Source organism: Esox lucius, chromosome 25 (genome assembly GCF_011004845.1).
Source record: "Esox lucius isolate fEsoLuc1 chromosome 25, fEsoLuc1.pri, whole genome shotgun sequence".
Lineage (NCBI taxonomy): Eukaryota > Metazoa > Chordata > Actinopteri > Esociformes > Esocidae > Esox > Esox lucius.
In genome coordinates, this window is record NC_047593.1 from 1851149 (window position 1) to 1868800 (window position 17652).

The window sequence follows — 17652 nt, forward strand, 5'->3', positions numbered from 1 at the left end:
CGCAAATGTAAATGTAAAAGGCCTTACACTCAGCTGCATGTTTGCTTCATTTTGGATACTTTCAAAAGTGTACTTCTCAGATCTCCTTTGGCGCATTTTGAAAAGACGGGAACCTCTATTGGACTGCAGAGACAGCTCCTCCAGCATGATGTCTTTGGGAGTGCTAACCTTTATCCCCAGGTCCATAGCGTCACCTGGAAGAAAGACCAAAATATGTGTCAGATGACTTTACATTAAAACAATGTGATTTTTTTGCCAATTCTACATATTTTGTCACTACATTTTATCAGTAACTGGGTTGACACTTTGGTAACATGGTTCACAATAGTAACAGGGTTGACAAGACAGTAAACGTTATTGTACGATTTTCACTGAGATTTTGCGATGAAATACAGTTTCAGTAGATTTAAATAAGATCCAGACCTGTTCAAAAGGGCCAGAACAGCCAAATCCCATTTAATCTGACATGTTTTGTTTGGTCAACTTTAAAATCATAAAAATGTCAATTTAAAGAAGGATATTTAAATAGAATTTTCCCCTATGAAAGGTATATCAATTAATTATATATACAATATATGACTAAATACCATTCAGAGTGGTGACAAATTACAAGACCAACATCAGGTTTCTCAGTAAGGTGATGGGTTACCATGAGCAGCCAGAACAGCTTCAATGCACCTTGGCATAGATTATATGAGGCTCAACTCTAGTGTAAGGATGGAACACCATTCTTCCAAAAGATATTCCATCATTTGGTGTTTTGATGATTGTGGTGGAAAGCGCTGTCCAAAACCTCGATCGAAAAAGGCCATAGCATATGATTTACATGGGTATAATTCAATTATTTATTGCAGCATTTGATAGTCTGTTTTTCATGATGTTGCAGACTGGATCTTACTCGGTCTTTTAAACAACTCAATCTGATCTCAAAGAACTTCCGGTCGTACCTCTACTTTATAGACATTGCAACCCAGAATACACATCACAGTACTGTAAGCCCATTGGCTGATTACTGTCGCGCTTTGACTGAACATGACTTCCTGTGTATGGACAAACAATGTTATTTTGTTATCTAAGCATAACAAGCACACATTGGTCTACCCAGTCTCACTCAGTCTTTTATTTACCCAACAGGTTTTGCCCATATCTCATTTTGATCAGAGATTAATCTGATAATGTCATGAAACGTACCAAATCATGACTTCCCAAGCTGGCCAGAAGAATCTGTTGTTATCAATGGAAGGTTTTTATTAGTTCTTTACAATTATCCTGAAATATAACATTTAAATAATTTATGTGAATTCATAGTAACAGTGTTGAAAAGCTTATTAATGTGTTGATAAACACATATTACCACAAAATACACATTTGTATAAGGTTTTTGCTCTGCTCATGCATTATCAATTAATACATTATCATATGAAAGTCTTGAAAAGTCTTGAAATGTTTAAATATATCCCAAATTTTACTTAATAAGGCACTGATTATGGCGCTTTTCCACTGCATGGTACCGGCCCGACTCAACATGGCTGTGCCAATCCTGAGGCCTATACTATGAAGAAGGATTTTGGGTTAGCGAGCTAACTTCAGGTTGAATCCTGGGTTGTTAATGTCACGATGGTGGTTCACTTGTTACCGGGTTACATCGCCATGGTACACACCCAACCTGCTTCGGAGCAAGTTATATTCGAGATAACAGATCACAAGATTAAAAAGCACATCCAACTAACCGATACATTTTTGCTTGAAAATGGCGTCACCATTGTTAGAAGATCCTGTGGAACTGGAGTGCGTGGATAGTGAAGAGGGTCTCTTTTTGAATGTATTTCTGTATGTCCTTAAGCTAATGAGGGAGCGGGACTAACAGTCAGACGTAGCAATCAAGTTACAGTGTACAATCTGCAGTGGAAAACCAACCGAGCGAGCCGTGTAGAGTCGAGTCAAGCTGGTACCATGCAATGGAAAAGCTCCCAAAGCATGAAGAATCAAGACGAGTTGAGTTGAGCAAGTACCGTGCCGTGGAAAAGCACCATTAGGTGATTACCTGAACCAAATCTTATTTAACGAGGAAAAGTATAGAAACCACTGCTGTGGTCATCACTATCCTCTTGCAATAGGACCAGTTGGATGAAGTATTAACTCAAAGGTAATTTGAATAAAAAAATTATAATCTGACTTTACTACTGGCTGAGGGATATAGTGAGCGTCAGGTTGCTTTCATCCAGAAAATTTCAAAGACGGCGATTCATAAGAACAAGGTCAAGAAACAGACATTGGGGACAACAAAGCTACAGACTGGCAGAGAACAAAAACGACCACTGACCGAGACGACTGTCAACTCATTTGAATGTCACGCAACAACCATAGGATGATATCAAGTGACCTACAAAAAGAATGTCAAGCAGCACCTGGAGTGAAATGCAGGGCGAAGACGGTTCAAAACAGGTTCCTAGGGGCAGAGCAAGTTGTGCAAAGCTAGAAATAAGCCTTTCGTCAATGAGAAGCAAAGAAGAGTCAGGCTGAAGTTTGCAAAAGATCATAATGATTGGAATGTAGAGGAATGGAGTAAGGTCATCTCTGACGAGTCACATTTTCAGCTTTGCTCCACGCCTGGTCGTATAATAGTTAGACGGAGACCTGGAGAGGCCTACAAGCAACAGTGTCTCGCACCCACTGTGAAATTTGGTGGATTAATCGGATAATGTCATGAAACGTACCAAAAACATAACACGCAACAAGAACCGTCAACTGGGGGGGTGCAGAGGAGAAACCTTTAAACACATATTGATGGGATGATTGGAAACTAGTGTGCATGATTATGGAAGACAAGACAATGACTGAGTCCGGAGTGAGTTCATGAAGTGACGGCAACCGGGAGTGCACGTACCGTGACAATTTTTATTTGGAATTTGGGAGTAATGTTGTCAGTATCAAACAGAACTGTTTTTTTTTTATTATTATTCTAACACCTACCTATGAATAGTAAAACCAGAGAAACTGATAATTTTGCAGTGGTCTCTTAATTTTTTCCAGAGCTGTATGTGCTTTACTTAAACGTAGTTCATATTGCAAATTCCAAAAAAGTTGAGACGCTGCGTAAAATGTAAATCAAAACAGAATGCAATGTTGTGCGAATATTTTAAACCCTATTTTCAATGGAAAATAGTACAAAGACAACATATCAAATGTTGAAACTGAGACATTTTATGGCTTCTTGAAAAATACATGCCCACTTTGAATTTGATGTCAGCAACACGTTTCAAAAAAGTTGGGGCAGAGTCAGCAAAAGACTGGAAAAGTTAAATCCGGTGGAATACAACATAATTAATTAGGGAATTGGTAACAGGTCAGTATCATGATTGGTATTAAAAGATCATTTCTGAGAGGATGGGTCTGTCAGACTTAAAGAAGGGAAAAGGTTCACCACTCAGTGAAAGACCGCGTGGACAAAAAGTGCAACAAATTAAGAATAACGTTTCTCAACATTAAATTGCAAAGAGATTGGGGATCACATCATCTACAGTATTTCTCAAAGGTGAGTAAATGCAGTGATGTCCACGACAGAATCATGTCAGTTTTTAATGCAGTGCTGCCTGAGGTCCTGAAGATGACAGCCATCTAATATTGGTTTTCGGCCCAAATTGGGCCCAATGAGCCATTTTCCCTCCCCGGTGTCATGTGAGGTGGGGGGGGGGGTCAGCCTGACAGTGCTCAGACCATACACTGCACACTGCATCAAATTGGTATGCATGGCTGTCGTCCCAGAAGGAAGCCTCTTCTAAAGATGATGCACAAGAAAGCCTGCAAACAGTTTGCTGAAGACAAGCAGACTAAGGACATGGATTACTGTAACCATGTCCTGTGGCCTGATGAGACCAAGATAAACTTATTTGGTTCAGATGGTGTCAAACGTGTGTGGTGGCAACCAGGTGAGGAGTACAAAGACAAGATTGTCTTGCCTACAGTCAAGCATGGTGGTGGGAGTGTCATGGTCTGGGGCTCCATGAGTGATGCCGGCACTGGGGAGTTACAGTTCATTGAGGGAACTATGAAGGCCAACATGTACTGTGACTCACTGAAGCAGAGCATGATCATGGACACCAGACAAAAGAGGAGAGGGACCATCCGGCTTCTTATCAGTGCACAGTTCAAAAGCCAGCATCAGTGATGGTATGGGGGTGCATTAGTGCACATGGTATGGATGACTTGTACATCTGTGAGTACAGATTATATACAGGTTTTGGAGCAACATATGCTGCCATCCAGTATCACAACAGCATGGCTCCATTGCTAAAATAGCCTTACTGCAGTCCAGACCTTTCGCCCATTGAAAACATTTGGCACATTATGTAACGAAAAATATGACATAGGAGACCCCGAACTTTTGAGCAAATAAATTCCTATATCAAACACGAATGGGAAAACATTTAACTTTCAAAACTACAGCAATTGATCTGCTTGGTTCCTAAACACAAAATATTGTTGAAAGAGGTGTAAGGAAGACCAGGTCCTTATCCTCATGAACAAGACTATCTAATGCTGCAATAAATAATTTAATTACTCTCGCCTTTGACAACTGGGTACGCGATTAATTATTTCAACCACTATACGAAACAGCTGATTTCTAACAGAGGTGATGCAACACAGTGGTAAACATGCCCCTGTCCCAACTTTTTTGACGTGTTACTGGCAGCAAATTCCAAATGGGCATGTTTTTTTCCAAAAACAATAACATTTCTAAATGTTTTACATTTGATATGTTGTCTTTGTACTATTTAGATTTTTATATAAATGATTTGCACATCATTGCATACTGTTTTTATTTGCATTTTACACAGAACCACAACTGGAATCAAAGTTGCATATCAGATACACGCAAAGGTTTCGTAGAATTTCGTATAATGACCCATAACGTCATTTACCTTAACAAGTGCCTCTTTACAAGTGGAAGCAAAATACTGAAAGATTCATCACAAAATACACATTTGTAAAAGGTTTTTCTCTGATCATGCATAAGCTATTTTACACCAAATGCATTATGTTTATGAAGTTAACTTCAACATTATGACCCCACAAAGCTTTTGTCTGCTCCAGCTTCACAGTGGTTGAATAAGCAAGACATATTGTAGCATGTATGGGGTTCTTTTCTGCTCATACATTATCACTTTGATGCCAAACGGACTACTAGTGTGCATGCTTTTTATCAAACTCCTACCTTTTGAATGATCATGCATAACAAATTATAAGGAATGAAAAGCATTCTTATTAAGTCTACATTAAAAACAGTAATTTGTTAATCATAGCCTTTTTATATCTTACATCTATATACTCCATTAATAAATAGATTCCTACATAAAAACATATTATGAATGGAATTAATAATTTTAAAACATTTTATTATTATCTATTATTTCATATACTTTAACATGTGTGACCTCTATTTCAGACAATACACATTTCCCTAATGTTTTGGTGCAAAGATCCATGATGTTACTAACCCCTACTGTGGCAAAATGTTATCACAATACAAATAATTTGAAGTCATATCTACCATTTTAGTTGATTTACACATTTAAATAATATAATAAAATCTGTTTCCAAAAAACCGTTCACAAATATCACTGTAATTAAAGACCTAACTATAAAAAAAAATTCTAATTGTGTTAGTATGTTTTAGTTTCACAACATGTAAATAGTTTCTAAAGATATATTTTTCTTAAAATAATAAGATAAAAGTAATGTGCAGAATAACAGGTTTTGAATACATTTCCAATACATTTTCCAAGTTAACTAACATTATTATTCTGATAATATCTGAACTGTGTATTGCAACTTTAAAATCCAAAGTATATACACTGCTCAAAAATGTAGGGAACATGTAATCATCACAGAATAACACCAAGCCAATTAAACTGCAGGGATATCAATCTGTCTAGTTAGGAAGCATAACCAATTGTAAATCAATGTCACCTGTTTTGGTGCAAATGAAAGTGACAACAGGTGCACTGAAGAGGCAACCGCAAGATAACCCCCAAAAAAGTAATGGTTTTGCAGGTGGTGGCCACAGACAATTGCTCTCTCCCTATCCTTCCTGGGTGATTCTTCTCTAGTTTTTGCGTTTTTCTAATGTCCTTGTCACTACTAGTAGATTGAGGCGGTAACTGCAGCCCATGCAGGTTGCATAGCCAGTCCAGCTACTCCAGTATGGCACATCCATACGTGCCATTTGCTGTGTCTCCCAGTGTAGTCTCAAGAGCATGGAGGAGATACTAGGAGTCACATTTTTAGGCAAGGGGAGCTGGATAGTGTTTTATAAGGGCATCAACCCAGCAGCAGGACGGGTATCTGATCTTTTGTTTGAGGAGGAACTGGAGGAGCACTGCCAGAGCGCTACAAAATGACCTCCAGCGAGCTACTAGTGTCCATGTTTCTGACCAAACTGTCAGAAACGGACTCCATTGAGGGTGGCATGAGGGTCCGACTTCCTCTAGTGGGACCAGTCCTCACAGCCTAGCATTGTGCAGCTCAATTAGCATTCATCAGAGAACACCAGAATTCTCTTCACAAATGATAGCAGGTTCAAACACCTCGTGACAGACGTGAAAGAGGCTGGAGACGACGTTGTGAACGTTATGCTGCCTTAATCAGCATGACCGGTTTGGCAGTGGGTCAGTGATGGTTTGGGGAGGCAAATCCTTGGAGGGTCGCACAGATCCTCACGTACTTGCCAACAGTACCCTGACTGCTGTTAGGTACCGGGATGAAATCCTCAGACCCATCGTCAGACCTTACGCTGGTGCAGTGGGCCCTGGGTTCCTCCTGGTGCAGGACAATGCCTGCCACATTTGGCCAGAGTGTGTGGGCAGTTCCTGGATGATGTTATTGATTGGCCCTCAAGTTCTCCAGACCTGAATTCAATTGTGAATCTCTGGGACGTTATGTATCGATGCATCAGACGCCACCAAGTAGTGCCACAGATTGTCCAGGAGCACACTGATGCCCTGATCCAGATCTGGGAGGAGATCCCCAGGACACCATCTGCCATCTCATCAAGAGCATGCCCGGACACTGTAGGGAGTGCATAAAGGCACATGGGGGCCATACACAATACTGATTCACATTATGACTTGCCTTGATGAAATTCAAGCAAGTTGGAACAGCCTGTGATTTTCAATAGTTTGAGTTTGAATCCAGCCCTCAATCGGTTGGTGATTTTGGTTTCTAGCAACTGTTGTTACGTCACTTTGTTCTCAACGAATTACACAATGTACAGTAAAGATTTTGATCATTAATATACTTAGCTTATCAAGACCCCTGTGTGATTTAAGTGTTCCCTTAATTTTTTTGAGCAGTGTATTATAGAAAGTTGCAAAGAGGAGTTTGCACTGTATAACAATAACAACAATAATGACAATTATGATTACATGATTACTCTTAAATAATTGTGTAACACTTTTATATACATGCCATTTATAATATGGTTAATTTACTCTCTGACACAGGTAGGTGTGTGCCTCTGGATAACAAGGGCTGTCATGCCTAATTTGGTTGTGTCCATTTGTCTTGCACTTTAATTGAATGTTTTATAGTATGTAGTCTTGTATATCTCTGCTCTGTGCAAGTGCAATAAGAAAACCTGGGATCCTATTAAAAAATGTATGAAAACATCTAGGCTATTTTTAATGGATTGGGTGCCAGTATCTAAACAAATAAAACAATATTTATATAAATTGTAAATGTGGAGTGTTACATTTCAACTCTGATTGCAATCATGTAGTGTTATATTCCATTTTGATTGTCATTGTGCTTTTTAAATATTAAAGACTGAATACTATGCTGCATCAATCAGCTGTACCCATACAGAATGTACCCCAGCTGTTGCAAAACCTCATGGTCCCCTAAATCACTACACAGTTGTCCCCCTCCACAACTCTCCCCTCCACAGCTCCCCACCTAACTGGACCCAAAATAGCAGTTTCAAAATGACAACGAAAAATGGATTAGTCGCCATAGGTAGTAAAACATCTTCATTATCTTATTTATGAATGCGTGATTATTTTTGCTGTCAAGGCTATCAGTGAGCCCAGGCCAACATCATACCATTGGCACTGTGGACCTCTCGACAAATAGCTGCGGCACGCATCTTCCTCTCTCCAGCTGGCATTGTACAGAATTGCGACATGGCTGCTTTGGGAAGGGTGACACAGGATTAACCCCTGGGCACTGGAAACACAAAGGACACAAAATTTAGTCTTTGTTCTGCCCAAATGGGAAATATTTTAGTTGTATGGAGGCCATTTTGTTGTGATGATATAATCAGCATGAGAGTACCAGCATACTGTTTTGATATAAATCATATAGAAGTACTGTTTGTGAGAGGGTTTGGTAAAGATTTAATAATCACATGGTACATGCAATGATCTATCAAATAACTATGATATGTTTTTAGTTTTTTTACCTTTATTTTACCAGGCAAGTCAATTAAGAACAATTTCATATGTACAATAAAGCTGCACTACATATGACCATTATTGTCTTGTGATCAACGGTAATGACATATGATAATGGGTTTCATGTCAGGTTTATGATTATATTGTTTAGACATTACATTGCATTGTTGAAAAATATAGGGTTTAGCCAAGCCCTAAACTAAAACATTACATCTGAATAATTTCTCTCAGATTGGCAGGTGTCATTTATTATTTCCACTTGAAAGGCAAAGTCAACATCTAAAGAAAACCTTATAATAAATGCTAGTTGAGGCACATTAATCACATGACATGCAGCATGGTGAATCATCAGTATGTTGTCAGCGGTGAACATTGTGTCCCAGGGATTGTATTTGAAACTGGAAACCCTTAAGATGATCTTACCAAAATAAATGTTTGTTCTATTGTACATGTCCATAGGCACAATGGGTTTGTCAGAAAAGTCAGCTACTTTAAACAGTATATCTGTTTTGTTTTATTGAATTAGACATTTCTGTGCAAAATGTTTTTTGATATTTTAAATATAATACATTCTCTCAAATTAAAATGATCAATGTTTCAAATGTGTCCATGTTCAAACTCAATGTTAAGTTAGCAATTTTAAATGATAATATAGTGCCTTATTGGTTTACAATTAATAGTAAATACATGTGAACATGAGAAATGTTCTTGAATACAATGTTCATGATCAGCTCTTTAAAAAGGATAATAATAGAAACATTACTTCACATTTACGGTGGAAAATCAAATGATCTTTGGGGATAATTTTGTTTTCACAAAATGATAAAGACATTTGTTAGTAAAAGGATGGGATAAATTAAAGTTAAATGAGTGAATATCCCCCGAAAGTGGAATGAGTGTTAGTTGTTGTGAATGGTCACAGTAAACATATTAATGCTGTTATTTTGCTATACCTCAGAATTACAACTTAAAACTTGATGGGATGAGTCCATACCTGTGCTTGTCCTGGCTGTCTTGTCTTTTGAACGACCTGTATCCTTGACTGGGAGGAAAGGAGACTCAGGGGTCAACCTAGGTAGTTTGATCAACCCTGATCTTCACACTCCTGGCCACTGAAGCCAAACTGTTGGGGGGTGTCTCTGTGTCTGTTGTCATGGAATGCAGCTTACATCAATAGGCTAAATTTAGCAGGGTGAAAACTCAAAGCCACTCACAAACACTATGGGGATGTGGGGGGCCTACCAGAGAAATAGAGAGAGACATAGAGAGAGGGGGATAATGGGGCACTCAAACCATGCCACCAGGCCACACTGAGTTCTCTTCCCACGGACACGTGTTTCTTCGAGCTAAGGAATGTCTATGACAGAAATGACTCAGATTTAACTACCCAGCATTGTCAATACTAACACGATATAAATTCAATCAAACATACAGTTATGTCCGGAAATAATTGGACCGTTTTGTTATTTTTACCAACATATATTTAAGTTACAGTTAAATAATGAATAACGTCTTAATGTGCAGTCTCTCTGCTTTAATTTGAGGGTATTCACATCGAAATTGGAGGAAGCGTTTAGGAATTACAGCTCTTTAATACAGCTCTGGAAATAATGTAGAGACCACTTAAAAATTATCAGTTTCTCTGGTTTTACTATTCATAGGTACAGTGGGGAGAACAAGTATTTGATACACTGCCAATTTTGCAGGTTTTCCTACTTAAAAATTACAGACCTCTACATGCTTTGTATCGAAATAGGTACACTTCAACTGTGAGAGACAGAATCTAAAACAAAAGTCCAGAAAATCACATTGTATGATTTTTTAATAATTAATATGTATTTTATTGCATGACATAAGTATTTCATCACCTTCCAACCAGTAAAAAGGCACTCAGTGGCATCGCAGAGGAACTCCATGAGCAGAGAGAACGCCAACAGGAGGCCAACGATAGCCTGCTGCGAATGCTAGAGAGGATAACCCTGGCCCTGCCCGCACAGGTAGCTCCCCACCTGCCTCCTGCCCTGTCTACTCCCGAGATGTGCCCACGTGTCTCGTGTAGATGGTCTCGTGTCCACGGCCACTCGTATAGGCAGCCGACTACGGGAACTAGAGCGGGAGAGAGGACCCCGTCACCCTGCCCAGGCACCTCCGCATTCCGGCAGGCTGGACAGCGGAGCGTTACTGGGACTGACGACACCACCCGAGTCCTTCCGAGACCCACCGAGGATAACCAAAGCCCTTACACCTGAGCCCATGCAGTTGGGCAGGGCGCGTCTGACTCCGGAGGAGCGTCAACGCTGAATGCTCAGTCACAGCTGCCTCTACTGCGGAGGGCAAGGACATTATGCCACCAGCTGTCCGTTTAAAGGACGGGCTCATCCGTAACAGCAGGAATACGGGTGAGTCAGACCAAGACGCAGTGGGCACCTGCCACTGTTATCTGGGGTTCCCAAACCCCAAACCCCATTGTGTTAGGCCTCTCATGACTCGTGAAACACAACCCCCACATCGACTGGGCTACTGGCTCTGTTACGGGTTGGAGCTCCTTTTGTCTGGCTCACTGTCTGAAGACCGCTCCACAGGTTCTGACCAGGGATGTCCCACTGTCCACAGACATCGACTTGTCATCCGTCCCTGCTGACTACTGGGACTTAAAGGAGGTTTTTGACAGCCCGGGCTACCTCCTTACCACCTCACCGGCCATATGACTGTGCCATAAACCTTCACCCAAGCACGTCGCCTCCCCGTGGACGCCTGTACTCACTGTCTGGACCCGAAACCATCTTCCTCTTCTGCTGGCGCAGGGTTTTTCTTTGTGGGCAAGAAGGATAAGACCCTGCGTCCCTGCATAGATTACCGGGGCCTGAATGACATCACTGTGAAAAACCGTTACCCACTCTCTCTGCTTGCCTCTGCATTTGAGAAGCTCCAGGGTGCCACGATCTTCTCCACGCTTGACCTCCGCAATGCCTACCACCTGGTACGGATCAGAGAGGGAGATGAGTGGAAGACCCCACTAGTGGACACTATGAGTACCTGGTGATGCCATTTGGTCTGACCAACGCTCCGGCAGTCTTTCATGCTCTGGTAAACGATGCGCTCCGGGACATGATTAACCGCTTTGTTTTTGTGTATCTAGATGACATTATGATTTATTTATTTCCCGCTCTGCCCAGGAACACACCTCTCACGTACGATAGGTCCTTCAGCGGTTATTGGAGAACCGCCTTTTCGTTAAGGCTGAGAAGTGCAGGTTCCATCACTCCCTCATTCCTTTCCTGGGCTACATAGTGGCTGCGGGTAGCATCCGGATGAACACCGGCAAGGTCCAAGCCGTCACCGATTGGCCACAGCCCTCTTCATGCCTGGACCTACAACGCTTCCTTGGCTTTGTCAATTTCTACCGGAGGTTCATCCGGGGTTACAGTGAGTTGGCTGGCCCGCTCACCGCCTTGACCTCCACTAAAGTGGCCTTCCAATGGTCCCCCATAGCATCTCGTGCCTTCGCGGCCCTCAAGACCTTGGCGCCCGACGGACCATGGCCTTCCTCTGTCAACGATTTTGGTGGCCAACCATGGGGGTGGACGTCCCCACTTTCGTATCCGCCTGCACGGTGTGTGCCCAAAACAAGACGTCTGGCCAAGCCCCAGCCTGTCTCCTGCAACCACTTTCTGTCCCTCGTCGCCCATGGTCGCACATCTCCCTGGACTTTGTCACGGGCCTGCCCCTTTCCGACGGCAACACCACTATCCTCACGGTGGTGGACCGCTTCACCAAAGCGGCACATTTCATCCCCCTGCCCAAGCTGCCATCGGTGAAGGAGACGGCCCAACTGATGGTACAGCATGTCTTCTGAATCCACGGTCTGCCTGTTGACATTGTCTCCGATCGGGGCCCTCAGTTCACTTCTCAGTTCTGGAGGGCTTTATGCACCCTCATTGGTTCTTCCCTCACTCTGTCCTCCGGTTTTCACCCCGAGTCAAACGGCCAATCGGAACGGGCCAATCAGGACCTGGAGACGGTGCTGCGGTGTATGGTCTCACACAACCCCACCACATGGAGCCGGCAACTGGTTTGGGTGGAGTATGCCCACAACACCCTACCCTCCTCCGCTACTGGGCTCTCCCCCTTCGAGTGCTCTCTGGGCTACCAACCTCCGTTGTTCCCAGAGCAGGGGGTGGAGGTCGGTGTTCCGTTCGCCCAGTTCTTCATTCGGCACTGTCGTCGGACATGGAAGGGGGCCCGTGCAGTGCTTCTGCGCACCAACGCCAGGTACCGTCGGCAGGCCGACTGCTGCAGGACCCCAGCACCCCGCTACCGTGTTGGCCAGAGGGTGTGGTTGTCCGCCCGAGACCTGCCCCTTCGTGTGGAGAGCCGCAAGCTGTCTCCCCGCTTCATCGGGCCCTTTCAGATCTCTCGGGTCATCAGCCGCTCGGCTGTTAGCTTAGTGTTGCCCCGCTCCCTCCGTGTACACCCGACCTTTCATATGTCTCGTATCAAGCCCGTCACTAACTGTCCTTTGTCTCCTCTCCCTAGGCCTGCTCCTCTCCCCCGTCTCATCGACGGCCACCCGACCTATTCTGTTCGGCGACTACTGGGGGTTCGGGCCCAGGGCTTCCAATAGCGCTCCTGGGTGCGTCCGTAGGGAGGGGGAGGGGGGTTCTGTCACACCCTGATGTGTTTCACCTGTTGTCTTGTCCCCGCCCCTCACCAGGTGTTCCCGGTTCCCTATTAGCCCTGTGTATTTAAACCCTGTTCTCTGTTCGGCAGTTGCCAGATCGTCTTGTCTTGTACAGTCGTTTCCAGCGTTCTATGTGTGCATCATCCATTCTACCTGTCCTTCCATTCCCCGGATTACGACCCTTGCCTGTTTTTCGGATTACGAGCCTGCCTGCCCTCTCCTGTACCTTCAACCATCTGACCGCCCGACAACAAACACTGCCTGTCCCCCACTACGAGCCTGCATGCCCTCCCTTGTACCTTCGACCAACTTCCAATAAAGACCCCTGCCTGTCCACCACTACGAGCCTGCCCACTCCCTGTTTGTTCAATAAACACTTTGGACCACTCTCCTCTGCCTCTGTGTCCGCATTTGGGTCCCCACTCGTTCACTGTCGTGTCACAAATAAATATGTATTGTTTTCAGAACTTAAATAATGCAAAGAAAACAAATTCATATTCCTTTTTCAACAACAAAATACTAATGTTTTTACTTAGGAAGAGTTCAGAAATCAATATTTGGTGGAATAACCCTGACTTTTAATCATAGCTTTCATGCCTCTTGGCATGATCTCCACCAGTCTGTCACGTTGCTGTTGAGTGATTTTATAACACTCCTGGCACAAAAATGGAAGTAGTTCGGCTTGTGACTATCCATCTTCCTCTTGATCAAATTCCCCATTGAGGAATTTTCAATGGGGTTCAGGTCCGGAGATTGGGCTGGCAATGACAGGGTCTTGATCTGGTGGTCCTCCATCCACACCTTGATTGAGCAGGCTGGCCTGTGGCATGGAGCATTGTATGCTGGAAAAAAAGTATTCTCAGAGTTGGGGAACATTGTCAGAGCAGAAGGAAGCAGGTGTTCTTTCAGGATAACCTTGCACTTGGTGTTGGGAAAAGCTGAAAATGTGACTTGTCAGGGAAGATGACCATGCTCCATTACTCGGTACAATCCTTGTGGTCTTTGCAAACTTCAGCCTGGCTCTTATTTGCTTCTCATTGATTAAGGGCTTTTTTCTAGCTTTGCACGACTTCATCCCTGCCCCTAGTAGCCTGTTTTGAACCGTCCTCGCCGTGCACTTCACCCCAGTTGCTGTTTGCCATTCTTTTTGTAGGTCACTTGATGTCTGTTGCTTGACCTTTTTCTTATGAGGATGGAAGCAACCTGATGCTCACTGTATCCCTCTGCGAGTAAAGCCAGAATTTAACTCTTCTTTTCCTCACTCAAAGCTTTTCACCCCTGACAATATCTCTAGGATTGATATAATTTAATTCTGTAACTGTATTGTTTAGGTACTTTGCAATTGTTGCACTGTAAGCGTTAACACTTCTGTTTACACTTCTGCTACCTTTAAGTAAAGTGATGAATTATGCTACTTTAACAATCTCTAACTAATGACACATGGGCAGCTATAAACCCTTAATAACTGATACTTCACCATTAGTTAATTATTTTGTGTCCCCTTAAGTAAAGTGATGAATTATCATACATTAAAAATCCCTAACTGATGACATGAGTTCATGTTCTGTTTCAACATGAACAAATGACACTACACTCTGTTAGTTAATGCATTTGTAAATCATTAATAAAGTAGGGGGTATCATTATTAACCGTTTGTTTATGTCTTTGTTCATAATTCGTTCATGTTAACTTCTGCATTTGTTCATGTACCCTAATCGGAAAGTGTTACTGAGTTTTTTATGTCAAAGAAGTGGAATATTCCGCAATGGCCAAGGCAATCACCTGATCTCAACCCAATTGAGCATACATTTCACTTGCTGAAGACAAAACCTAAGGCAGAAAGACCCACAAACAAACAACAACTGAAGACTAGAGTAAAGACCTGGCAAAACATCCCAAAGGAGGAAACCCAGCGTTTGGTGGTGTCCATGCGTTCCAGACTACAAGCAGTCATTGCCTGCAAAAGATTCTCAACAAAGTATTAAAAATGAACATTTTATTAAAGCCCTTTTTAGATCAGCATTTGTCACAAAGTGAAGTATACTGTTACCCAGCCCATATAACCCAAATCACAAAAAAAAACTGTTGATTAAGGTAATAGACATGTGTCAAAAGATCAACATTCAATTAATCACATTGTCAAAACTATTATAATAACTATTATAATATTATAATCTTAGCAATTAAAAAAAATCTCGAAATGAGCTATATAATAACTAATTAGTATAACCGGTACATTTACACACATAAACCTCTACTTCTTCCGTTTGTGCACAGAACACTGCTTTGGTTCAGGCTTGAACATGACTGCACATGACTTACTGCAATTGCAAGCTGATGATCTGCTTAACAATGTTAGTGTATGCTTGAGGCAACCACTCACTATCTATAAAGTTTGTCATCAAGCTATCTATGAAGTTTATTTTCTTGAACTGAAGCTTGTTTTTAATAGACCAAGACTAAAGTAATGTAATAGATTACTGCTCAGAAAATAGAAAATGACTGCATTTGCTGGTCATTGTTTTCAGGCCGGTACTGTAATCAATGTTTGTTTTTTGACTGAAAAGATGTGATGACACGATACCAAAGCTTGACAAAATGTTGTATCGTTTTGACACTGTATGCACAGTGGTGAAAAGGGTCTCAGATAGAGCTTTCAGCACAAACGCTAATACTTTCATTGGCCACTGTGCAGATGTGAAGCCTGATGAAGTTGACAGGTTGGTATTCTAGTTTATTTAAATGCTCATGGCTAAGAATATTTGTATTAATTGATGGTGTTTATTATTTGGCAAATGAAAGGAATAGTGCATTGCGTTACATGAACTTCTGCTGCACTAAGAACAGTTTAGCTTAAGAGAATTGAGCATTATCAGCAAAAAAGTTTGGGGCACGAATGCCTCCCTGCTTGCTGCATCAGTGTCACACCAACACTTCAAGGGATAGAATTGGCAAGTTCCTGAACCTTCCAGAGGAAGCCAGCAGTGCCAGTCCCACCCCTGCACAGCTGTATCCCATAAGGGCCTTGTCAGGGGAAGGCCCCTGCAGAGCTGGACCAAAGCCTAAAGCAGAGGAAGACATAGAGGATGCAGCAGTTACTAGGAAGTTGGAAAACATGCTCCCAGTTAACTTATTTGCCGAACTACATAGAAGGGTGGAGAGGCCGTCTAAGCTACGGCTACTTGCATCCATTCCTCCCAAACCGCCATTGGGAGGCTAACCCAGAGATGACGCTGCCACCTCAGGAGAGCAGTTTGTCTTCTGTTCAGTTTTCTCTCTTGCCTCCTCCTCTATTTGCATTAATAATATGCCCTCCAGGGCTTTGATCCCTTGCAATGTACCAGTTCCCTGTGTCACTCCCTATTACAACCTGATATCCCAAGAAGTTGGGATGCTGTTTAAAATGCATATAAAAACAGAAGGCAATGATGTGCAAATAATTTATCCCTATATTTAATGAAAATAGTACAACAACAACACACTAACTGTTAAAACAGAGAATATTTATTGTTTTTGGAAAAGTACATGCCCATTTTGAATTAAATTGCCTGCAACACGTCACCCATGCCATGTGCACTAATGCACCCCCATACCATCACAGATGCTGGCTTTTGAAGAGTGATTCCCAAAAGTAATTTCTAATTTTGATTAGTCAAACCACAGGACAGTTTTTTACTTCGCCTCAGTCCATCATAATTGAGCTTGTGCCCAGAGAAGATGGCAGCGGTTCTGGATCTTGTTTATATGTGGTTACTTTTTTGCATGGTAGGGTTTTAACATGCATTTGTGAATGCAACGACATACTGTTTTCACAGACAATGGTTTTTGGAAATGTTCCTGAGCTTGTGCAGTGATTTCCACTACAGAATTGTGTTGGTTTTTAATGCAGTGCCATCTGAAAGCCTGAAGATCACGGCCATCCAATATTGTTTTTCCCTTACATACACATATTTCTCTGGATTATCTAAATCTTTTAATGATATTATGTAGCATAGATAATGATCCCCCAAATCAATTAGCAATTTTACAATGAGAAACATTTTAAATTGTTGCACTATTTGCCCATGCAGTCTTTCACAGTGTGGTGAATCCCTCCCCATCCTCATTTCTGACAGACCCATCCTCTCTGGAATGATCTTTTAATACCCCATCATATTACTGAATTGTTGCCAATTGACCTAATTAGTTGTGTGATATTCCACCAGGTTTAGTTTTTTAGCATTACACTACTTTTCCAGTCTTTTGCTGCCTCTGTCCCAACCTTTTTGAAAAATGTTGCTGGCATCAAATTCTAAGTGGACATATATTTTTCATGAAACAATGTCTTAGTTTTAACATTTGATATGTTGTCTTTGTACTATTTTCTATTGAATATATGGTTCAAATGATAATTTTCACATCATTGAATCCTATTTTTTATTTACATTTTACACAGCATCCCAACATTTTTGGAAATAGGGTTGTAGATATGTCTTAAATATGTCCACACTAAAAAAATGTGGGGTGTCCAACACTGACTGC

General features: G+C 41.9%; 1 protein-coding gene across 1 annotated transcript in view; it reads right to left on the reverse strand.

Annotated features, from left to right (window-relative positions):
- The window catches only part of myoz2b (myozenin 2b), a 51064-nt gene extending 41507 nt beyond the window's left edge, over nt 1–9557 (reverse strand). The window contains 3 exon segments of the mRNA NM_001303754.1: nt 28–194; nt 8101–8223; nt 9445–9557. Of these exon segments, the coding sequence (NP_001290683.1) occupies nt 28–194; nt 8101–8182 (249 nt within the window). The 5' untranslated portion in view covers nt 8183–8223; nt 9445–9557.
- Nucleotides 9558–17652: the final 8095 nt, after the last annotated feature.